General features: G+C 45.8%; 2 protein-coding genes across 16 annotated transcripts in view; one reads left to right on the forward strand and one right to left on the reverse strand.

Annotated features, from left to right (window-relative positions):
• Positions 1 to 235: 235 nt before the first annotated feature.
• On the forward strand, positions 236 to 9,725 carry TP53INP2 (tumor protein p53 inducible nuclear protein 2). 5 transcript variants are annotated; one of them, XM_061437352.1, is made up of 5 exons: positions 272 to 471; positions 1,487 to 1,595; positions 4,936 to 5,116; positions 5,477 to 5,774; positions 6,316 to 9,725. In XM_061437352.1, exons 3-5 carry the CDS (start codon positions 4,990 to 4,992, stop codon positions 6,563 to 6,565), a joined length of 675 nt encoding a protein of 224 aa, XP_061293336.1. In that variant the 5' UTR covers positions 272 to 471; positions 1,487 to 1,595; positions 4,936 to 4,989; the 3' UTR covers positions 6,566 to 9,725. The 5 variants fall into 5 exon arrangements, with proteins under 5 accessions (XP_061293335.1, XP_061293339.1, XP_061293336.1 ...); XM_061437353.1 differs by lacking the exon at positions 272 to 471 and adding an exon at positions 727 to 860; XM_061437351.1 differs by lacking the exon at positions 1,487 to 1,595 and having other exon boundaries at positions 236 to 471.
• A 1,152-nt stretch (positions 9,726 to 10,877) lies between these two features.
• NCOA6 (nuclear receptor coactivator 6) overlaps positions 10,878 to 24,626 on the reverse strand; it is a 96,260-nt gene continuing 82,511 nt past the window's right edge. For 10 of the 11 annotated variants that reach the window (XM_061437346.1, XM_061437345.1, XM_061437350.1 and 7 more), the window contains 3 exons: positions 23,757 to 23,793; positions 19,790 to 19,938; positions 10,878 to 11,407 (listed from right to left, as the gene is read on the reverse strand). In XM_061437346.1, the coding sequence (XP_061293330.1) occupies positions 11,364 to 11,407; positions 19,790 to 19,938; positions 23,757 to 23,793 (230 nt within the window). In that variant the 3' untranslated portion in view covers positions 10,878 to 11,363. The remainder of the gene's footprint in view (positions 11,408 to 19,789; positions 19,939 to 23,756; positions 23,794 to 24,626) is intronic. The other variant, XM_061437344.1, reaches the window with a different exon arrangement.

The raw sequence follows: 24,626 nt of genomic DNA on the forward strand, positions 1-24,626 counted from the left end.
TCTCGTAGGAACGAGTGGGAACCCCGCTCTTAGAGAGCTCCGTGGGTCGCCCAGAGGCAGGGCGCTCCAAGCTTCCAGCAGTTGTTTCTCCAGGCCTCCACTTCCCTAGCCTGGGAGTCTGGGATCCCCGCGAGGGAGCCACTAGCCGGCTAGCCGCGGAGGAGGTGGGGAGGGGGGATCCGCAGCCTGGGATTGGCCGCCGCTTGGCCGGGCGGTGACGCGAGGCGGGCGGGCCCCTTTGTGACGTCACAATCAGCTGTTTGAACGTTCCAATTTGTGCCTTGAGTCCAGCAGCCGCGGCTGTAGACTCAAAGCCCCGCGCACGAGCGCAGTCACTCTGAGAGTCCGACGCGCTCCCAACCCAGCCCCCGCGATGCTGCCGGGCCTGTGATCCGCCGCCGATTCCGGGACACTCCGCCTCATAACTACCTCAGCGCCACCTGGGCCCGCCGCACCGCCCCCAGTTCCCAGGTGAGTTCCGACCGGTTTTGGCCTGGGGGGCTCCTGGAGCCTCGGGACACGCCCCGCGCCCCCAGTTCCCGGGTCTTTGTCAGTCTCCGCGGGCGGCTGCCGGGGCTGCATTCTGGGCTCCGGATTGGCTGCCCCAGCCCGGTAGACCGTGACGTCTCTCTATTTGCATATGACTTTGAGACGTCACCAAGGCCGGCACCGCCCCCCCCCACCCCCTCCCGACTCGGGTCGCTTGTCCTCCGGTGACCCGTTGGACGCTGGGTCGGAACTGGGCCCAAGAGTGAGGGACGCTGAAGGCAGCGGGACCAGAGGGCCCTCTTGTTTCCTGGGCTAACCCAGGAGCTGAGGTCAAACCTCTGATCTTCTACTTTGTCCTCGAGACCTGAGAGGTTCGAAGAGACTTGAGAGAGGTTCCGAAGGCGCTACTGGGTCTAGATACGGAGAGGGGGTTGTCACAAGTTCAGGAGCCCCTGAAGCTCGAACTCTAGATCGCTGGGGCAACGCCAGGTAGTGGTGCAATCTCCTCCCTCTGGCTCCAGGCTCTGCGCCCCTGGGACTAACATAATAACATTCTCCTAATCCCTGAAGTGTGTGCAGCGCCTTAGCTGACGTCGTTCCCAGCCCCCGAACTAGGGGTCTTAGAGCCCATTTCATGGAAGGAGAAACCGAGGCCCTGAGAGGGGAAGTGGCTTACTCAAGGTCGTGCAGCTAGTTAGAGTCATGCCTCCCTAGTGAGTGGTGGATGCATTAGCCACTGGCACATACCTAGTAGAAGCTTATTACAAATAACAAGTTACACATCCTCCTTGCACTTAAGACTCTGCTTGGGTTAGTTCAGTTCAGTCGCTCAGTTGCGTGGGACTCTTTGCAACCCCATGGACTGCAGCACGCCAGGCCTCCCTGTCCATCACCAACTCAAACTCATGAGTCGGTGATGCCATCCAACCACTTGGGCTAAGCCCCATCCAAATTTGATAATGCTCCCAGGTTTCCTCACTCCTGGATCTTTTCCCAGGAGGTCTCTGGAGACTGGGTCCCCTTTTGAGGCCCCCATCCTCATTCTGTACCTCAGAGTTCTGGAACCCAGAAAATCACTGCCTCCCAGCTGTTTTGGCCACAGAAAGGTGAGTCAATGGCTGCATCAGGGTGTCTCCTGGGCCAGTGTTGGGATGGGGTGGAGATGAGAGTTCCCTCTGTTTGGCTGTCCTTCACCTCCCACCCTGGTGGCTCAGATGGTAAAGAATCTGTCTGCAGTGCAGGAGACCAGAGTTCAATCCCTGGGGTTGGGAAGATCCCCTGGAGAAGGAAATGACCACCCACTCCAGAATTATTGTCTGGAGAATTCCATGGACAGAGGAGCCTGGCAGGCTGCAGTCCATGAAGTCACAAAGAGTTGGACACAACTGAGCAACTATCACTTTCACCTTGCACCCCCAGAGCTGCCAGCTAGAAAGGATTGACCTGGACTAGTGCTGGTGATTACAAAGCGTGTGCTCCCCTGTCTCTGCTCACAGAGAAGCACCGGAGACCCAGCAGGAGAGCCTCTGACTTTCCAAGTAGATGGGCCTATGGGTTGGACCAAGAGTCCTATCTCAGCCTAGACTCTGCTCACAGATGGGCTGGGGTAGAGGTGGCTTGGGGATCAAGTGTTATTCCGGGCACAGCTGTTGCAGTTATTAAAGGGAATCGTTCTCCCAGGAGCAGAACTGGGAATGTGAGAACCAGGAAGTTGGCAGGGCTGGGAAAGAAAAATTCTGGGAGCCTCCCTCTGTGGTCATGAGAAGGGGCGGGCACTGGCTGGCTGGTGAGGTTGTCACTTCTGGCTCTGTCACTGACTTGCTGTGTGACCTCGGGCAGGGAGCTTTCCCAGCCCTAAGCCTTCCTTACCTCAATCTGTTTGTAATTTGAAGAGGCCTGGAGCAGACTCTGGGTGCTCTGGTAAATGCAGGATGAATCTCAGTGCCAGGAACCTCAGACCCTTTTATAGCTGGACAGAGGGCCCCCTGAGAGGGGCAGCAACTTGATCAAAATCTGACTCCTGTCTGACTTCCCCCGTCTCCCCTGCATTGTTATATTTTGGGGACTGTTTACTGAGGGGTTCCTGACTGTGTACACTTTGGACCGAAGGCTCAGTGACCTGGTGCTAGACCTGTTCTGCCACCATCTAGCTGTGTGTCTTTGGACGGACTTATGTCCTCTGATCCTCAGCTTATAAAATGGGCTGGGTGAATATCATGGTTTCTGAAACACCTGTTCACTTTATTTCCATTTTCTCGATGAAGCAGTAGGTCCTTGGAAAGAGGGTGTGCCTCATCAAGGCCCCAGTCTTTCCCTTCCTTCAGGAGGGGTCAAACTCTCTGAATTTTTGGTAACTGAGTCACTAACTCCCTGTGGCTACAAATGGGCTGGGATATGTGGCTTGTGCTGGGCGGGCACTGATTGAGGGTGGCCCAACCTTTCGTAATCCCTGAAAATCTACCACCAGGGAGGCCGACACCCAGGCACCACTTCCTTCTGGAGGCCACTGTGGGGTCTGCAAATGTATACATACTCTCTGGGTGTAGAGCTTAGGTGATTCTGTGGCAAGTGTGAAAAATATACCCAGGGATTGGAAGAGGTGCAACAACCATAGAAATACCCCAGGTGGGTTTGCAAAAAGAGTAGAATGCCTTTAGGAAATGGAAGTGTGACTGTATCCCCAGGGAGCTTTATAGAAAGTGTGGAAACATCCTTAGAGGAAAATGACAAGTGGCTGAGTAGCAAAACTGTTGGCTGTCTTCAGGAGAGTCAAGCTTTAGGGATATCCAGGGGGCCTGGCCAGCAGCCCCTAACCCAGGACTACTTCTAGTCTTGAAGTAGGCTTGGTGTTTCCATTCCTGGAGCAGGGAGTCTCCTTTCTCATCTTCAGCCAGGGAAGGACTGATTGAGGGCTTGAGTCCTGGTCCAATCCTCAGTCCTCATCCTTAAGGGCTCTTGGGGTCTGATAGCTCTCTCCCTCCATCATCATCTCCCACTGACCTGCTGTCTTCCTGGGACCAGGCAACCTGATCTTCCTCCCTAACCAGGGATGCTGTCCTTGAGCAGGAGCTTGGAAATAGTGGGGATGAGGGTGGAGGGCCTGTGGGAATAGGACCTTCATCTGACAGACACAATTGAGGTTTATGTAATCACATGGTGAGATGGTAGCTGTTTTGTGGGATTTCTGCTAGTGAGCCCTTTTCAAGCCACACAGGCTCAAGTTTCTTTTTTTTCTTTTTAAATTTTATTTGGCTGTACCAGGTCTTAGTTGCAGCGCTTGGGATCTTCAATCTTCATTGCAGCATGTGGGATCTTTAGTTTGCGGCATGCGGACTCTTAGTTGCAGCATGTGGGATCTAGTTCCCTGACCAGGGATGGAACCTGGGCCCCTGAGTTGGGAGGGCGGAGTCTTAGCCACTGGACCACCAGAGAAGTCCCCTCAAGTAGTGATTCTTAATCTCTGGGGTCAAGAACTACTGTTTAGGAAATCATGATGAAAACCAAGGTCCTTCTGTTCAGAAAAATACACATGGACCATGGTCCCAGGTCACTAAATAAAAAATGCCTAACCCAGACAGATACCCAGCAAAGGCAATGGAGTACAGTGATCTGGAATCTGCGTGGATTAGAATCCTTCCTCTGTGTCTTACTAGCTGTGAGATTTTAGGCAAATCATCTTATGCCTCTGAGCCTCAATTTCTTCACCTGTAAAAGAGGGCTAATAATTATATCCATTTCCTAGAGTTATTGTGACTATTACATGAGGCAATATAGGTTAAAGGCTTAATACAGTACTTGGCACATGAATATTAGCTATATGGTGATGATGATAATGATGATAAATAATCACAATATTGGGCAATTTCTTCCTTGCCTGGAGAAGTGTTTTTACCCTTTATGGTAGCTGTTCTGTGGGATTGGTCCAGGTTGGACGTCCAGTCCTTTGAGGACCTTCCCTGATAGAGTTTTATATATCAGTCCTAGAGCATGCAATAATATTAACAATTATTAATAATAAACCAGTTGATTAGTTTATTGAATGCTTAGTCTGTATCCAGGTACTGTTCTGAGCACTTTGTGTTTAGCTCATTTAATTCTCATGAGAGCCCAGAAGAGGATACTATTATTAGCTCATTTAATTCCTTTAAGGCCTGAGAGGAGGATACTATTATTCTTGCCATTTGACAGATGAGAAAACTAAAGCACAGATACGTTAAATAACTTCTAAGGTCATACAAAAAACAGAAAAGCCTGAAGGCAGGCTGACTTAGCAGAAAGTGAACAAACAACACACACACACAAACGTGTAGACATACACATGCACAGGGCAAAGCTTTCCCACACATTTCCATTGTACTCTTAATGTTCTGGGTGCTGGGGAAGGTATCCCCAGCCAGGAGTTGGGGGGAGAGCAGTCCCTAGTACTGACTCCTCTCTACCTCACAGGTTTCTGCACTGCCATAGACCATCCCCCTCCCCAGGCCTCTTTGCTTCCCCACCATGCTTCAGCGCCTCACCAGCCTCTTCTTCAGTCCCCCACCACCTGCTGCCGAGGACCCCGACTGCCCCCAAGCCTTCGTCTCTGAGGAGGATGAAGTGGATGGCTGGCTCATCATTGACCTGCCTGGTAAGTCTGGAGCCAGGACTGACTCCTGAGCCTGTGAAGTTTTCATTAGGGCACATAGTCCAGCCATTGAGCAGGGAGCTGCTAGGGGACTGGGGAGTTCCCAGGGCAAATAGGGGCTGAGGCAGTAGCATTGGAGGTAGGGGTAACAGCGCCCTTCCATGCAAGCTGGGGCTCTCTCCTGGCAGAGGTGTTGCAGTCCACACCTCACGCGCCCTAGGGCAGCAGGTCGAGACTTGTGGGTGGCCCCTGGGTGTGGCTGGCGGGGCTGCGGGGCTGACTAACGATGCCCTTTCTCTCCCTGTCCCATTGTGTCCGGTGTGTGTGTCTCCCCACTGCGCCCCCTCCTTCCGTAACCCATAGACAGCTTCACAGCTCCACCCAGCCCCGGGGCTGCCGCTGCCCCGGCCGGCCGCCCTCCGCCCGCACCCTCCTTGATGGATGAAAGCTGGTTTGTTACCCCTCCGGCCTGTTTTACTGCAGAGGGGCCTGGACTCGGGCCTGCCCGCCTCCAGAGCAGCCCCCTGGAGGACCTCCTCATCGAGCACCCCAGCATGTCCGTTTACGTGACCGGCAGCACCATAGTGCTGGAGCCTGGCCCTCCCTCCCCGCATCCAGAAGACGACGAAGCTGCCCTGCCTGACGGAGACTCTAGCGACGGGTGAGCGGGCCGGGAGCGGAGCCTGGAGGCCTACAGAGGAGTGTCTTGGAGCCCAAGAACCCCCTGGCACTGCCCGGGAGGACCCTTTAGAGGCGGGTGTTCGAGGCAAAGGCCGGGGCCGATGGGCCAGGATGTAGCTCGGCCTGAAGGCAAAGGAGCCTTTGAGATTGGGAGAGGCGTGGCTTCGTGGCTGGGGCGGGGCTTGAGAAAGACTGGAGCAAAGGCTTGGGGTCTGTAGAGGTTGGAAGGGCGAGGCCGCAGCGCTAAGGAGGTGTGGGGATAGGGTACAGAATGCCAGGGTCGAATCGGAAGTTGAAGCTGAGCCTTCACGGGGCCACATTTACCCGTTTTAGAGTCTAGGACCGAGGAGGCATCTCCGGGGTGGGTGGCTTGGAGGAAGGGCTGGTACCCACGAGAACGGCGTTGGGCGCCCCCTTCTGAGCAGAGACCAAATCTTGAGGAGGGTGCGGGGACAAATGGGAGGTGCCAGCTTTCCCCTCGATCTGTCCAGCCCTGACTGACTCGCTGTCTCTCCCCGCAGGGAGCTGGCGCCTGCTCGCCGCGAAGCCCGGGCCCTGCACCACGCCGCCCCTCTGCCGGCGCGGGCTGCGCTGCTGGAGAAGGCGGGCCAGGCGCGGCGGGTGCAGCGGGCCCGGCAACGGGCCGAACGCCACGCGCTGAGCGCCAAGGTGGTGCAGCGGCAGAACCGCGCCCGCGAGAGCCGTCCGCGCCGGCCCAAGCACCAGGGCAGCTTTGTCTACCAGCCCTGCCAGCGCCAGTTCAACTACTGAGCTTCCACCGCCGTGCTGCAAACCCCTCGCTGACTCCCGACCCCATCCAGCCCCTCCGCCGCAGCCAGTGTGCTGATCGAGGGGGCGCCTGCAGCCCACCTCGGGCTGGATACCACAGCCTCCCTTCTTAAGTGTGTGAGGTGGGCTGATCGCCTCTCTCTCTCACTCCTACTTCCCTTTCTCTGATCCTCTAATCCGCCTCTGAACACACCCCTCACCCCGCTCCGCAACACCCCACCCCCCTCCCCGCCCCAGCCCCGCTCTCACCTTCTGGCCCCTTCTGGCATCTAATCCTCCATCTCCCCCACTGACAGTCGGTCTTTCTTCCCTGGTTCCCCTTCTGGATCTTTGCTCTGACACTCTCCATCCCCATCCCCATCCCTCCAGTCCTCTATTTCCGGCCCACTCCTGTTTCTGAGACTGTCTTCTTCCAGTCTCATATCTGGCTCATTCCCTACCTTCAGCTCCCACATTACAAGCCTCACTCTATCTAATGTTTGGACCTGCATTCACTCCTGCTCCCTTATTACTCAGTGATTCTCCCAGTGAGACTAGAGGGTTCTGCCTTTACTCTCCCCCTTCCCTCTCCTCTGGATGCTGGGCTCCCTGAAGTTGCTCAGGCATGGAAAGGTAAGGTATGTGGGAAAGGACTGTGAGATGTGAGTTAGTGGGAGAAAGTGGAGGGAATCGAGGAAAAGAGGAAAACCTATTGGAAAGGTAGTCAGGTCAGGTGGGTTGAGATGCTGTAAGGAGCAGGGCACAGTAGGGGCTCACACTGTGCTTGCTCAGAGAGGCCAAGCCTTGCTCTCAAGCTGGAGCCTGGAGTCTACTCCCTCATCCCTTTTCTATAATTCACCTCCCAAATCTCTTCCTGAAATCAAACCCTCTGCAGATCCCTGTGTCTGAAGGGCTTAGTTAGTACCTTGCTACCCTTACCTGCAACATGTCAACTTAGCAGTAAAGGCAGGGCAAAGCCCTGCCATCCTAGATATCTGTTCATATGCCCAAGGTGCTAGAACTAGCTTAGGAGAGATGCAGGCTGGAGGGATTCTAGGCAGGGGAAGGACACACCCCAGAATAAGAATGCAGAATGGTGATGCTGGGGAGGACAAGCTGTGGGGTGAAGCCATCCCAAGAATGGCAGTTCAGCCTTTATCTTGCCTCTGGCCTGGTATTTCACACTCTGCCAGGATGGCTAATAAACAGTCTTGGGTAGGAGGCCAGGAGCCCCACTGCCCCAATCCCCATAGTCCCTACCCAGGTTCAGGGCCTTTAAGGAGGGCTTTCTTCATTTTCTTTCCCAGGGCTCTCTCCCTTTCTAGGCTGCTGGGGAGAAATAGGTACCCTACGGTTTCCTCTTCCCTTCTCCTCCAGTAAGTACCTGGGAGAGGGGACCTGGATACCTGGATGAGACACAGGGGACAGGGCAGTCAGCTTTCTCCTTCTCACTGCAGGATTGAATTTTGGGCTCAGACACCAGCAACAGCCTCTTGGGATGCCCCGAGTTGCTTCTCCTTTCCTTTTTCTAACTGTCCTTTTCTAGTATGTGCTCTTTCTTCCTGGAAACTTTTACTATTTCCTGTTACATACTAACATAGGTCTTCCCCCTCACTCCAGTTCTAGGTTTCTAGGCCTCGTGGCCATGCTGAAGTTTAGAGAAAACTCTGCAGTTCCATGAGGGCAAAGGCAGCTGCCCTCCCTGACCTGCTAACCCTAGGCCTCATGGGGGGTGTATGGATAAGGGAGCAGGTAGCCCTACAGATGTTGGGATAGGGACAGAGGAAGCCCTGTTGGGGTCTCCTGCACAAGGGAATAAGCCACATTTACAATATAAAAGCAGTTCAAAGTCCCCATACTGGCCCACTAGGGCTCCAGTAGTTGACAGCCTTGCTTCTCTCCCCAAGGTTACAACCTAGTCTCTGATTCTTCCAGCTACTCCTTGGTTACATCACAGCCAGCTTAGGGTCTTCAGCACTTCCAAGAGCTGAAACTCCCTCCAGCACTTCTTACCTACTCTTTCGCTGCCAGCTGGAGCTTAGGCTCAGTTCTGGGCAGTGCTGTTCACAACCCTTCTGTGGGGGAAAAGTGAGTTAGAGCATTTGGCTCCAGTTTTGGAAGGCCCCTACCTTACCCATAATTCTGAAGGCTCCTGTAGTTCTAGAACCCTCCAATATCATCACCTAGCTGGCTGCAAGGCTCATATTTTTTTACTTTCTTATAGATTTCTGTAGCATTTGAGTGTGGCAATATTTTAATTGTGTATAGATCTCTAAGAACCAACACTAGTTGGTCTCCTGTTAGTCTGACTCCTGAAGCATCAGACCTCGTCATACTGTACTGACTGTGTATGTGCCTTTCACCTTGAGCATGCTTCAGGATTTTTTTTTAAACCACAGAACTTGAATACATGAGGGAACCAGAACTCACAAAGTCCTATGCAACCTCAGACAGGAGGAGGTTAGAGAGTCTGTCCTTATGGATGTTTTTAGAGACCCTGGAGAAGTCTGTTCCAGACTGTATTACTTCATGTCAGCACTACCAGCGCTTTGCCAAAACTCAGTACGTGAGAGGGACCCGTTTCTAGAGTGTGTCCCAGTTACATTAAAGGACAACTTCCAGAAATTCCCCAATACAGCTCTCTTCAAGCTGGGTTTCATTTCCAGCTCTTGCCAGTCTGGCCCCACCAGGGTACCATGTGTGTATGAATGCAGTGTGCTGTTTTTGAGTATACTTGCTCCCTGACCCTTGTCTGGAACCCTGGTAGTCTGCTCTGACACATGATGTCAGGTACAATGAGGACCCCACCAGAGCTCCTGGATGACTCCTCAGATCCATGTGGGTTTCTGTGAGGGGACTGAAGGCAGACATAACATGGCCCCTTGTACCTTTCCTCTTGCCCTGCCCCCTGGTTCCAGGTGGAACCAGTAAGATGAGTGCATCCCTCTTGGGTGTTTTGTGTTGAGACCGGCTGAAAAGAGGAGACTCTGGTTGACCATGTTGTGACATGTTGCAGACTTGAGGACACAACCCCCTCAGCCTGGTCACGTGGCATGCCTGTGGATGTGTGTAACAGGATTCTGATTGTTAAGACTGTAATGTTATTCCTCAATGGGAGAAAAAGTTAATATAATGAAAAACAAATAAAAATCTATTTAAAGCACATTATGCTTTTTCTGAGTAGAGCTCAAGTTGAAGCACTTTGCAATCTCACACACAGTACTGACATAGTGTGTTATTATAAGGCTGGGTTTGGTTCTGGTTGTGCGTGTGTCATACAGGGGAGGAAAAGGGTAGATGAGCTTGCTGGTGACAGAGCCAGACAATGTGGTGTGACTCAGCAATAACTTTTAGAAAATCCTGATAATGCAAGACACGTTTTAAAAAATGAGAATAAGAACATGAGAATCACCAATTCATTCTTTGGGTCTCAGGCACTGGCTTATGGAGCCACTGCGGGGGAAGGGATGGAGTATATGTCTAGCTATAGGAGACACAGCAGAAGGCTGGGGCCCAGACCAAGATAAAGACAAGACCTCAAGCATTGATGTCCCCTGAATGTTGGGGGTAGGAGAAGGGCAGAAGCATCTGGTTTAGAGACCACAATTTTTAATGTAAGGACAGAGCCAGGAAAGGGAGAAACCTAGGCATGTTCATAAGTCACCCCGAGCCATGGTGATGCAAATTAGAAACAGAGCAGCCAAAGAGTGGAACACAGTGGGTATCTCTGAACTACATAATGCAAAATGACCACTTTTATTTGGGAGCTGCTCCATCTAACCACAGATATGGACTGAAGTTAGAAACCTGACCTAAACTGGGCTAGATTCTTGATGCTGTTATGAAAAATCTTGCTAGTCGGTCTGGGCTTCTCTCTCGAATGGAGGAGGTGTATACATGCTTGTTTTGGAGCAATCGTGTGCATGGAGAAGCAGATGAAAGAGGTAAAGAAAAGTGCCATCTGATTTGCTGATTGCTCCCCGTTTCTAGATGATCTTGGGTGACTTTGATCCTAAGTTGATTCTGTTATTTTCAACCAAAGGAAATCTGACCAATATCAAAGTGCCTGGTACAGTGCTAAAAAAGAGCTATTTTCCAAAGCCAAGGAATGAGCTGAGTGCACAAGTATGTTCATTTCCCACAACTTCCCAGATGGGCATCTCAAGTGCGACGAGGACAAGATGGAATTCTAATTCACAAAGAAGGCTGTTCCTATTCACTTACGTTCCAAAGAAGCCTGCTTACCCAATAATCCCTTACCAATAACATACATTTATGTTCTAGGACAAAAGACATTTATTTAACACATTCAGTATTTCACATTGTACAAACCCTTAGATTCTCTTTATTCACTGGTCCATTTCTACAACAAATACATCCAAAACACTATATAATAAAATTATTTACAACATTTCCAAATGAGAAGATTTCCTGTTGCCCTACTACTGCTATTCACACACAGTACTTCCACGGCACAATACATCATTAGAGATCTAAAAATGCTCACCCTGTACTCTAGGCTGCTTAGGAAATGTGAAAACTAATAACATAATCGCATTAGCTCCTCTCAATACATGGCAACATTTTAGAAACCTTGAACTTCCTCTTGCAACACCAAAATGGTTCAACAACTCTGCTTTCCCCATTGCACTTTACGAAACAGGCTGCAGGGACTAGGAAAAGGACCACGTTATTAAAATAACTAACTGTACAGAAATGGATTTTTAAAAAGTCACAGCTCAAAATTGCTTTTTGTAAAATTCACACACATTTACAAATATCAAGTCGTCGTCCAGCTTGTTTACTTAGATTTTCTTCGCTTGGATTGCACCGCACTGGTTACGTCTGTGGGGGAGAAAGGAAAGACATGTTCAGCTGAGGCAACTTTTTACCGCAGTGCCTTTCAGTCAGTCCACAAGAACCAGGGCTGACCTGAGTGGAGGCCTACTGGACTCTGAGTCAGTCTAAGGGCCTCAAAAGGCCCACTTAGTGTGAAGAGGGTCTCAGGCTTCTCGGCCTGATAAGACTAGGGCCTGGCTGCCAACTGGGGAAATGTTATACAGGTAGTAGGAGGTGAAGCAAACATACATGGAAAAGGTGCCAAGGTGGGGACAGCCTCTTTAGCGGGGCAATTAACCCCACCATCTCCATCACCTGTTTCCATCACTCAACAAAATGATGGATAGACTGACAATGCTTTTAGTCAGAAATCAATGAGTGATGCTACAAGCGAGTGAGTGCCAGAGTACAAAACAAAGCAAAACAGCCTCTGGATCCCTTCTGGGGCTAAACCATTTTTTTTGCACTGAAGAACTCTTAGCCATGCCATAGTCGAAGTCTCTAAATAACATGACCAAGACCTTGGTCAGGAAGTGTCTACTATGGCCTAATAGCAATTCAGAGCATGCCACAGCCTGCTCTGAGCCCAGGTGAGCCTGAAGGTTTCATGGAAGAGGTGGGAACTGAGAGGTTTATATCAGTGACAGGGTAACAGTGACATAAAAGGGAGGGAAGGAGTGTGTTTTAATTCCTTTAGTATTATGTCTTCAACCAACCAACTTAATCTTTTCCCATATTTAAACCATCTTTCTCAAAAACTTTTCAACATAAGTCTTCTACAGCAAAGTAACAATGAATAGCCTAAAGCTCTCCAACTGTAAACATTTCTTTAAAATCTCATATTAATATTAAAAATTCACCCTCATTCTTCATGCTGCTCCATAATAGATATTTTTGATTTAAAATATTTTTACTTCCCAATAAGGACCAAAAAAGTGCTTTCTATTTAACATAAAGGTGTCAGATGAATTCAACTTACCCCTTTCTAGAAACTAGGCTGAATTTTCTGATGCTGCACACTATTAGGTTCAGTATTCTAAGCAATTTTTATTTTCTTTTTTTTATTATATCATATTTTGAGAATCCAGACTTAAAATGTACATGCAAAAAGCAAAAATTTCACTAAGTAGAATTTTAGCTAAGTAACTGCTAAGAAGTGAAACCTAGATGATTTTCTAAAAGGTGGCCTCTGTGGTGATTTCAGGCTTCTGTTGGTAGAAGTTTCAATACATCTTGCTTCTTGCGGGGAGATCGTGATGCTCATGCCAGGTGGTAGAATTAGTTTCTCTGATTTACTCATTAGTATTTTGCTAATTGGAGGACAGTAAATCTGATACGATGTTGATAATAGTGTTATTTTAATTCCATGTAAATAAACCGAGTCCCACATAGCACACGACTCCCCATGATCAATCAACTCTTTACATCCACCACCTCTCAACCTTCACTTTCATTGTAGATTTGTCATTTGTAGTGAAAACATACAGGGTTTTGTCTTGACTAAGTGTTCATCCTTAGAAAAATATCTGTTACTTAGGTCAACTTTGGGAGCTTCTCCTTTGTTATGATATGAATGATCAAGTGGTGAGTCTAAGCAACACATGTGGCTGGGAAGCATGGTTAGCAGTGGGGGAATAATCAACCTTAGGCTCCACCCTCCATTCCCTCCTTGCTTGTTCCCATCTGTCAGTGCTCAAAAGCACCCAGGGATCTGGCAGGCTGCCTCTGCTTCTGAGGATGAATCAATTAGTGGGGCCATGAGCAAACAAGTTATCTATGCTAGAAACTGCAAAAAAAAATTAAAAGTCTTTTAGATACTAGGGTGAGAGGTGGCAGTGGTGGTGTAGGATGTACATTTATACTTCCATGAAAAAGAAAACCTGATCCTGAAGTCTCTATCACCTTCTCTGGATAAATCCAGCCAATCTGGTCACAGAGCAAAGTTACCTTTGATGTTTCTATAAACCTGAAAAGTTATTTTTATGGTTCAATTTTATACTCCCTCTAAAACATTATCACCTTTACCATTCTGTTGAACACAATAAGAAAATCCAGAAGCTAAGTTTTTAAGGTAAGGAATTCTGGGGAAGTAATGTAGTAGGTGAAGGTATATTCAGGATGTATTTAATATGTAAGGCCTGCTCCTTATGGCCACCTAGCTTATCTGATTATGCATAATCCTACCCCAAGCCCCTATTATAAACACCATATGGGGGAAAAAATCACATACATTATTGAAAAACTCTCAGTTGTTTTTTTTTGTTTTTTTTTTTTAACCATCAAATATTTTTTTATCTTTGGCTGCACTGTGCTGCTTGCCAGGATCTTAGTTCCTTGACCAGGGATTGAACTTGGGCCACGGCAGTGAAAGCCCAGAATCCTACCCACTAAGCCACCAGGGAACTCCCAACCTTCAAGGATTTTATAAATTAATGTCTTCACAGATATACAAATAGTCCAAAGACTAATATACTTACTTCACTGATGTTCATATTTTACAATCAACTATATGGTAAAAGTGAGGGTCAGTAACAGTCTTTCACGTGGTGTCTATGTATGTCCTTGGGAAACATTTAAATTTGAAAGGGCATTTTTAAAGCATTTTTAAAGTAATTTTTAAATGACTGTCTCATTTTTTGACCATAAGCAAATTTGGCCAAATCTATATAGTTCAAGGTTCTATTAAATCTTCTAGTATGTGAGCTTTACCTTCTACAGAGTTTTATAAATTAACCTTGACCTTGCTCACTTCATTATGCTTTTTACTATTCTTCTAGCCAAGATTCCACTTAATTGTAAAAAAATTCTGGAAATTTCCTTTCAAAATCTGTATGGCTTGTTTCTAAATGACTACAAGAGTACAGTTTCAGGCAGTTACTATTCAGGGTTTTCCTTGGTCTCTCACGTTGCAGGCAGATTGTTTACCAGCTAAGGCACCAGGGAAGCTCTTTCCTTCCATAAGATGTATCTAATTATGCTTATTCTATAATAACAACACCTACATTTCAAGTGTATCTGTATCAGTCCACTCAGTCTTATTTAACTCTTTGTGACCATCTGAGCCACTGATTCCAGTGTATCTGTATACTCTGTGCTTTTTAGATTGCTGCTTTTCAAGCACTAGCTGTGGACAGGACAGAATTATCACCCCACTTTGTTGTCACAGGCATCTAAGGGCACACCAGGGACACCCACAGCTACTGCTGATTACAGCTTGTTCTGAACTTCCCTCTTATTAGGATATTTCCCCTGGTTTCAAACTTGTACACCAAACTTCATCTTTTTAACTACTGATCCTTTTTCCCAGTTGAAAATATAACACAAAGCTACTATAGACGTAAGACTAAATATAGAATGACAAGGGAAACTACAAAAATCATTTCTGTGTGAATAGGGAATTGATCATGTCAGGAAGCAGAACTACTCATCTGCGTTATCTGTAAACACATCTGATCAAGTGCAATTTTAAAAAGTTCACTGATTGGTGGGAGCCAATTTTCATTGTCTGTAATTAAAAGTGGCAGGACGGGGACTCCAGAGGTCAGGTGGTTAACAATCTGCACTTCCGGCACAGGGTGTAGGAGTTCAATCCCTGGTCAGGTAACTAAGATTCCACATGGCATGAGGTGTGGCCAGATTAAAAAAGTGGCAGGGTGCTGGGGGTTGGTGGTGCGGCGGGGGGAACCCAACCAAACAAAATCAAACAACAGATTGGAGAGAGTGACCCATCGACCATGTGGGCCTTGCTGGACTTGCGCAGAAATCATCCATCCCACCGGCTCCAATCTGGTAGTCCGGTAGGCCTTGGTTAGCATGAGGTAAGCAAACTCTTTTCTCAAAGCAGAAGCGTGATGAAGGTCACTGGTTTTCCAATAATACAGAAAGTACCAATACTTCTCATTATAAACTGCTCATAATATTTCTCAGCTTTCAAGATTCTCGTGAAAAAACACAGACTGTTTCTGATTTTGTTTGGGTATATATGACCAAAATCTTAAGAGTACAAAAAGGCAAAACCCTCTCTTCCTTTCAAAACTTGAAGTATTGATGCTGCAGGAAGATGTTTCAGGTACCCAGCACTATATTAAGTCTACAAGTTTAGGACACATGCAGCTTAGAAGCCAGCTTGATATTTTATGACACTGGTTCATTTTTGGATACAACATAGAAGGCCAGATAATATGCATATTAACTCTTTAATCTGGATCCAAGAGCTCTAACACTTAAAAATCAAGAGCTATAGCATTCATTTCTGATTTAAAAAGTAACTTACCCTAGAAGACTTAAGGATAGATAGCCTGAGGGCTTAAAGCTGATGTGGAGATCTAGACATGACTGTGATTCCTGGGGTCTGGCCAGAACCCTGCCATCCTCTCGGGAGATACTTATGCAGCACTGCTCCATGTAGTATCGCAAGGCCTGTGAGTCATTATGACCTCTTCTAAGCCAGTTGCTAAGCTTCAAAGCATGGATGGGACAGGCATTCCAACATGACTACCATCACCTTGGAACAATGTTCAGTTTAAGTGTACAGGCCTGTACACCCCAACCCACTTCTAAAGTAGGCTCCAGCTTTCCATCTTTTCTTGGCTAGCAGTTATCTACAGAGTGGCTCTAATTTGGGCATCTCTTAACTGTCTCAGCTGCCAGATTAGTTCTTTCTGGTGCACTGTAAATGACATCTGTAGTATCCTGAGGCTCTGGGCTCAGGCCAGATTTCCAAAAATCTGGTTGTGTGACATGTCTAAAGGGCAACACTTATTTTCCTGCTTTAAAGATAACTACATACCATATTCTATAGCCTGGAAAACCCTGATCCTTTGGGAAAATACACAAAATTGAGGGGAAGCAGACTTCCTCACAGAACTCCAGGAATCTTCCACGTTATGCTTCCTTCCGAACAAGTTTTTGCCTAGGAGATGATTCCCAGGGAGGGAGAAGGAAGCTGTTGGTTCCACTTCTGCATCCAAAGTGGGGATACCCACAGGACCCTGACTGTGGTATACATGGTATGTCTGGAGAGGAAAGAAGGCCCCTCCCAACCTCTCCCCTATCTGGCAGGCTTGAGGTAAGGTGATGTCTACATCTCTGCTTTGCCTGTACTTGATCTGCAGATTTGTGGCCTCCTCCAGGAACTCTTATGAGGCATTTGAATTGTGACCCAGAAACGTGACCCAGAAACAGCTGAGCTCTTGCATCACAATCTGCCCTGGTCTTCAGGCTGGTATCCTAATGGTGTGTGACTGTTTCGCAGCAGCCCTGTTGATATCAGGCACTTGGCCAAGATCCCAGCTCTTGTCTAACTCGAGCTACTTAAGCTCAGTACACTTTCTGAGAAGATGATACCCTCCCTCAGCTCTGGGCGTTTGCACACGCTTTACCTTTTACTTGGATGATGCTTCTTCGTTCTCAGTCTCAGTTTAAACATCATTTTCTCCAGAAAGCCTACACTGACTTGACAGAAGAACAAAGCATACCAGGTATTGGGTTGACCAAAAAGTTCCTTTGGTTTTTAAGTAAAAATAAAAAACATATTTTTCATTTTCACCAAAGTATTCACTGTTTCGTTCTACTATCTTCCGCCTTTTTTCAGCCAACTTTATCATCCCATCTTCGCAAAACTTCTTATTTTTTTGAGCAAAGAACTCTCCCAGGTACCTTCTACAGTCTTCCAGGGAAAGGAAACTTTTTCCATTAAGAGAATTTTGTAAAGACCAAAATAAATAGAAATCTGAAGGTGTGATGTCTGGTGAATACAGCAGATGAGTGAGAATTTCCCAGCCAAGCTGTAACACTTTTTGCCTGGTCATCAAAGAAACATGGGGTCTTGTGTTATCCTACTGGAAAATTATGTGTTTTTGTTGACTAATTCCAGAGACTTTTCGTCAAGTGCTGCTTTCAGTTGGTCTAACCGGGAGTAGTACTTGTTGGAATTAATTGTTTGGTTTTTTGAAAAGAGCTCCTAATAGAGGACTCTCTTCCAATCCCACCACATACAACATCACTTACTTTGGATGAAGACCTGCCTTTGATGTGGTTGGTGGTGGTTCACGTCACTTGCCCTATGATCTCTTCTGTCCACATTATTGTACAGTTTCCACTTTTCATTGCCCATCACAATTTATTTTAAAAATGGAACACATTCATTACATTTAAATAGAAAGTCACATGCAGAAATATGGTCAAGAAGGTTTTTTTTGCTTATGTGGGATCCAAACATAAAAGTGATTAACATAAACAAGCTGGTGCAAATGATTTTCAAGGCTTGATCTGGATATTTTGAGTATTCAGCTATCTCCTGCATGGTATAACATTGACTAGTCTCAATTAACGTCTCGATTCGATCGCTATCAATTTCAACGGGTCTACCCAGCCATGGAGAATCGTCCAGCAAGAAAACTCTAGCACAAAACTTTGCAAACCACTTTTTACATGTTTGATCAGTCAGAGTAGCTTCTCCGTACACTGCACAGATCTTTGTTTTGCACTTCACTTGTGCTTTTACCTCTCTTGAAATAATAAAGCATAGTATGTAGAAAATGTTCCCTGTTTTCTTCCATCTTCAATACTAAAATGGCTACACATAAAAATCACCAATTTTGATAAGTTTTTTAAAATACACACTGATAATGATAGCTGTCACAATACAATACAAGAAAATTGTTTTAAATGAAGTTAAAAACAACTAAGCACTACTAGAGCTATCTTATGGAAAACAAACAAATGAACTTTTTGGCCAACCCAATAAATACCTCTACAGTACTACATAACGTTGCTATCATGAGAGCACCATAGCAAAATATTTCTTGATAGCTTATAATCCATGTGACAAAGACTATGTTTTTTCACTGTTACATCCCCAGAGCCTGACATGCAGTAAGTAGTTAATATGTAGTTGATAGATGGTTATTAACATAATAATTACTTATTGGATACTCTTGCACTTAGGCACCACAGTAAGCACCAGGCATACCGTGGTGAGCAAAACCAGACATTTGCTGCCCTAACGGAATATGTATATTAACTACTTACCACATAAATTGACATAAGTTACAACTGTGGTGTTACGAAGGAGAACATGGTGCTATGATTCCACATAGCAAGGACAACTGAGTTAAGATAAGCAGAAAGAGTGAGAAGTTAATGAGGAAAAAAAGGAAGAAAGAGAGACTACTCCCCACAATAGGCATCACATATACCCAGGCTGTGATGAGAGGATGGCATGTCCAAGTTGCTAAGGGAAGTCAAATGAGCTGGGAGAGGTTGACAGGGGCCAGACCAGACAGGACCTGTGGTTCATGCTGACGCTTTTAGACTTTAATCCCAATTATAATGGTAAACCATTAAAAGGTTTAAAGCTAGGGTAGCAGGGAAAAGTGGATGAACTTGAGTCATCTGAGAGAAAATCAGTAGCTTTCTGAGATATATGTGAGGGTGAAGGACAGAGGTGTCAAGCAGGACATGCCTAATGGACAGACAGATGGGACGAGGGGACCAACAGCAAAGGACCTGGCATCAGGAGTGAAAAATCACATCTGTTTTCAGACATGTTGAGTTTGTGGTCCTGTTAAGAATGTATGTGCAATTATCTAAGATCTCTAGAGGTCAGTACTAGAAAAAAAAAATGTATGAGTCATCTGTGAAAGGTTGTAACTAAAGAAGGGAGGCATGAATGAGATTACCTGGGGAGAAAATCTAAGTTGAAGAGAAAAGGTGACTCAGGATTAAAGTTTGAGTAGGCCAACATCTACTGCACGGGTACAGAATCTGAGAAGGAATAGTCAGAAGACTACTGAGAGCTCTGGGTCACAGAAACCAAGAGCAGAGTTCATTTAAAGGAAAGACAGCAGTCAACAGAGAAGAGAAAACTGATTGTGTCAGGTTCTCGAGAAGCTCGGAGAAGATGGGATCAAGAAGGCACTGGCCTTTGGCCTGAAGGAGGGACAGTTACTCTATTACGGCACGAGCAAAGGAGGACACTGGTAGATTTATGTCCTGGTACTGAGAGCTCTCTGTGAAGAGGTGAAAGTCTCTGCTGAAAGAGAGGACATAAAATAGGAGCCAGAGGTTTAAAAAGAGTAGAGAAAAGGAAAACAAGTTGACCACAGAAACATGAGAAAGACAAAGGAGCCATACTGAGGACCTGTCTGAAGCGACGATCATGAAGCAACCTGCCCTGTTATGTGCTTGCTGCTCTGGTACATACACTGCAAACACACAGTTAAATGAACTAACAAATAAAGGAAGGACCCACTAAGCAGCAGAAGTCAAAGCAACTTGAAAATGTAAGGAATACAAGCAAAGATGAAGGGCAAAGGCCGCTGAGCTGTGCTAAGAACCCTGTTCTTCTATGTGACCCAGAAACAGCATCCACAGCCCACTGCTAACCTTTAGTAGAGCTGGAGGCTGAAGCAGGCCGAGAGGATCGCTTTCGATGTCCGTTTTCCACACTTTCAGAAGCCACAGCTGGCTCGTCAGTGCGCGAGTTTCTTCGGCTTGGAGTTTTGGACTTTTCAATTATCTCTTTGGGCTCACTGCTAACAGAGGGAAGCACAAAGTCCAAAGAGGTGAGGGAATCAAGTCACACAAAAAATAAAGATTAACAGTTTCATTCACAAGGTAGGAGATTAAGAACTATATAATCATTCTGAGGAGACAATGTTCCAGTCTGGGACAATAATCACAGTTACACTCTAATGTTACTGACAATTTAAAAGTGAGTCCATCGTGCATCATCTCACCCTCTCCCTCTCCCACAGAGTCCAAAAGATGGGGAGGGAGGAGGGAGGAGGGTTCGGGATGGGGAACACATGTATGCCTGTGGCGGATTCATTTCGATACATGGCAGAACCAATACAATATTGTAAAGTTTAAAAATAAGATAAAATTAAAAAAAATAAAAGTGAGTCCAGCTTGTTAGATTAGTAAAAATAAAATAAATTTAAGCATAATAATAGCGAGATTGTGGAAAACAGGTAAAAGACATTAAGAACTTGGAACAAACATCATCAAACTTCCTCACCCATTTTACTAAGATGAGGATACTTCCCTTCAAAAGTTAATAGCACCAGGTTCGATGCATGATACAGGATGCTCGGGGCTGGTGCACTGGGATGACCCAGAGGGATGGTAGGGAGAGGGCGATGGGAGGGGGGTTCAGGATGGGGAACACATGTACACCTGTGGCGGATTCATGTCAGTGTATGGCAAAACCAATACAATATTGTAAAGTAAAAAAAAAAAAAAGTTAATAGCACCTAAAATCTAGGAAATGAATAACATACACTGACATTTGCTATGAGTTAGATAGATAATGGCATGTAATATGCCATAAGTCACACTGGAGAATTTATAGGAGAATATATTTACAATACACTGCTGGGTATATTCAGAGAAGGCAATGGCAGCTCACTCCAGTACTCTTGCCTGGAAAATCCCATGGACGGAGGAGCCTGGTGGGCTGCAGTCCATGGGGTCGCTAAGAGTCGGGCACAACTGAGTGACTTCACTTTCACTTTTTACTTTCATGCATTGGAGAAGGAAATGGCAACCCACTCCAGTATTCTTGCCTGGAGAATCCCAGCGACAGAGGAGCCTGGTGGGCTGCCGTCTATGGGGTCGCACAGAGTTGGACACGACTGAAGCGACTTAGCAGCAGCAGCAGCAGCTGCATATATTGATTGCTCCAATCCCCCTTTTAGTACATTAAGATTAAAAAATAGTAATATCCAGTATTACTGAGGGTATAGGGACAAAAACTCATGATGGAGTGTAAACTGCGCAACCCAATGATTCTCAACGGGCCAGTTTTGCCTCTTAGGGACAGCGGCAATGTCTGGAGACATTTCTGACTGTTATGACTGGGGGATGCCACTAAACATCCTGTAATGCATGAAGCAGCACCCTCCCCCACACTCCACACAGAATTATCTGATCCAGTCAGTAATGCTGAGGCTGAGACACCCTGGTGTAATCCTCTGGCTCAGCAATTCTGTTTCTAGGTGTCTAAGGAAACAAATCTTTTTACAGAGCTCTGATTACACACAAGGATGCCAAAGCATTTTATTCATATTGATGAAGACAGAAGACCGAGATGCTTAACAACGATAGCAGATTAGTTAACTAAATCATGGCACATCTAAATGGAGCTATAAAAATCATGCTATAGAAGGTTAATAATAAAAACTGTTCATAATGCATCATAATAGGGGAATAAAGCTATCACCATTACGAACAGTATAATCTCATTTTCATTGTAACATATATTGAGTATATATGTAACACATATGAATGGGTGTGACATTTATATGTGTGTATACAACATATAAGATTTATATATGGATATAATACTACATATTAGATGTATACAAATACTGTAGTATATATTAATATATACCATCCTTGGAGAGTTTTAACTCTATCTGTACATACTCTGTGAAGAGGACTAGAAGAACTAAAATATACACCATAAATACTGCTGAATTGTAGGAATACTGGCTAACGGATAACATTCTTCTTCATAATTCTCTGATCTGAATTTCAATTTATCTTTAGTAAACTCTCACTACTTTCACAGTTCAAAAAAATTCATGTTAAAGTCATTAGGAAAAAAAAAGTTGATTACATTTACTTATAAGACATGGAACCGAAACAAACGGAATGCAACAAAAACAAAACAAAAAACCAGTCAAAAGGATGCCTCTTCTGAGAAGTCTTCCATGACCTCAGTCCCCAAGAGGAGTTGCCCCTTCTGCCTTTTGGGTTCAGAGTCTGTGTCTGGCATTCTAGAGCACCCATCGGGCTGTACAGCATGTTTTTAGTGTCTTGTGTCTTTCACTACAATGTAAGCTTCTTAACCATGGCCTGTCAACTATCCATACCCCTCCACTGCTTACTCCTGCCAGAGGACCCTTTGCCTGGCAATCCGGCCACAGAGTTCATTACCCTAGCTTTACTTTTAACAACTGCCCGGCAAGCCAAGGCAAGTCAAATAGGAGGCTGGGCTGGCACTGCAAGTCAGGGGGATGTACATACCCTTTTAGAAATGGTGTGTAAGGATGGCTTTCTGACTAGGAGTCCAGAAAAGGGTCAAAGACTCTAAGGAAGAGGATTCCTAATGGAGGTGCCTCTTTCTCCTGCTAAAACAAAAGCCTCAGCAATACTGTCCTGGTGTTTATAGGGTCAATGGTCAGGCGACTCAGGGAACAAACACCTATAAGGTATCTTTGGTCTGATTATCTCTTCCCTAGCCATCCAGTTGGTGTATACTTTGAAAAATGCAAATGAATTCAAACATAAGCCCGATCCAAATGAAACTAGACAGGCAGAGTGGTGTTGTAGGAATAGCAATGAATCTGGAGTCAGAAGAACAGGGGTCGAGTCTCACCTATGCATTTACTGGCCATGATATTTAGCTTTATGCTTCAGATTCTTGATCTATAAATTCCCATCTTATCTGCTGCAATACATTAAGTGTGAGAGCTCTGGAGTCAGAAAGCCTGAGTTTGAATCTCAGCTTCACCACTTACTAAACCTGTAGTTCTGGGTGATTTAGTTAACCTCTCTGAACTTTAGGTGCCTTATATGTAAGACAGAATTTTATTTTCTAATAGATACTGTGAAAATTAAATGTGATAATACATTTAGGGAGCTTTTAGCCCAGCATATGACATGGTATAGCATTCAAATAAATGTTGGCTATTATTACCACCTCACAGGGTAGATATGATGATTAAATGAGAAAATGACTGTGAAGCTGTTTTACAATCTACGTTGATACAGAGCATGAAAAATTCTTTAAAATGCTGTCTAGTACATCCCTACACTAAAAAAGGAATGACTTTTTTTAATACAATAATACTCCCCTCCATGGGGTTAGTGAGGTCGAAGCTACAGTTGTATTTCATCTTGTTAGGTTATGTGGGACAGCACAGTATAAAAGACAAAGCGTGAGTTTTGTGGTCAGAGCCCATCTGCCTTTCTCTCACTTGAGGATCAAACAGCTACACTTAGAAGGCATTGCAAGGAGTACTATTAACGATAATGATGGCAACAATTCCTATATACTGAATACTTACTATTTACTCACTATGCTGAGTGCTGAAAAATGTTATGTGATTCAGTTTCAAAACAACCACAAAAGGCAGAAAACTGGCCACCAAGTTTTATTCAAAGAAATGTTACCTCTGAGAGGCTGGTACTCATGACAGCTCCCTACTTGAGCAGGAAAAAAAACTGGTACAAAGAGTGAAGGAAAAGGCCAAGGTGAGGAGACGTTTAAAGGCTGAGAAAGCTGATACCTTTCAAAGAGGCTTATGCCATATTCATGCTAAGTCTGTAGAAATGATCATCTTACCTTTGTCCAGAGACTATGGCAGCATTTGCCTCGAGTTCTGTTAAAAATACAAAGGACAGAAATGAGATGTAGGAACTTCTCGTGTATATGTCCACTGGGAGAGGCTAGGTATCTGTGGGAATTCTAAATGCCCTGTTTAGGCTGTCGTGTCTCCAAGCACGGCAGGATCCTCACCCTAATGCAGTATAGAGACAGAGCTGGCATGGACACGACTCCACTGTTTGGGGCATAAGACACTAACTCACTCTATTTTTACTTCTACTCCATACTGTGAAATAATCCCGTTTGGATCAACACAACTAAATTCACACTCCCTGTTTCATATTTCATCTAGCTAACTAGGTTAGTAAAACAATCCTCTTCCTCTCATGTAGAAAGCTTCCCTCCTGACATATTTTTTAAACAGTAATCTTCAAATATGTCTTAAATATCCATTAAGGATGTATTCTTCTCCAAAGGATTTCCCCACTGAATTTTAGAGGGGAGACTGCTTTACTCTAAGGTATCACCTACAACCCCATTATGTCCCTCTCTTCCCCAACCTCTCAGCAGTGCCCTCTAAAAACGGAAACCCTCAGTAATTTGTCTAGCTGGGTTTTGCTTAAACGAGTGTGCTATGGATTTACCAGGCGCTTCTTTCTTAGCACCGGCAGAAGAACACCCTCCTCCTCCATTGCCCACCTTTAGGTAGTCTCACCTTTTCCAAAAGACCATCCCTGATGCACCTGGTCTCCAACAGTCCTTTCCCCATCCCCCACTTTCAGGGAATTCAGCCCCTCAGACTCAGTGTACATGTCTAACCTACCCTACTTACTACAGAATAAACTCCTTGAAAGCAATGACGTCAGAGGGCCTTGGTCATTTTGACCT

Source organism: Bos javanicus, chromosome 13 (genome assembly GCF_032452875.1).
Source record: "Bos javanicus breed banteng chromosome 13, ARS-OSU_banteng_1.0, whole genome shotgun sequence".
Classification (NCBI taxonomy): domain Eukaryota; kingdom Metazoa; phylum Chordata; class Mammalia; order Artiodactyla; family Bovidae; genus Bos; species Bos javanicus.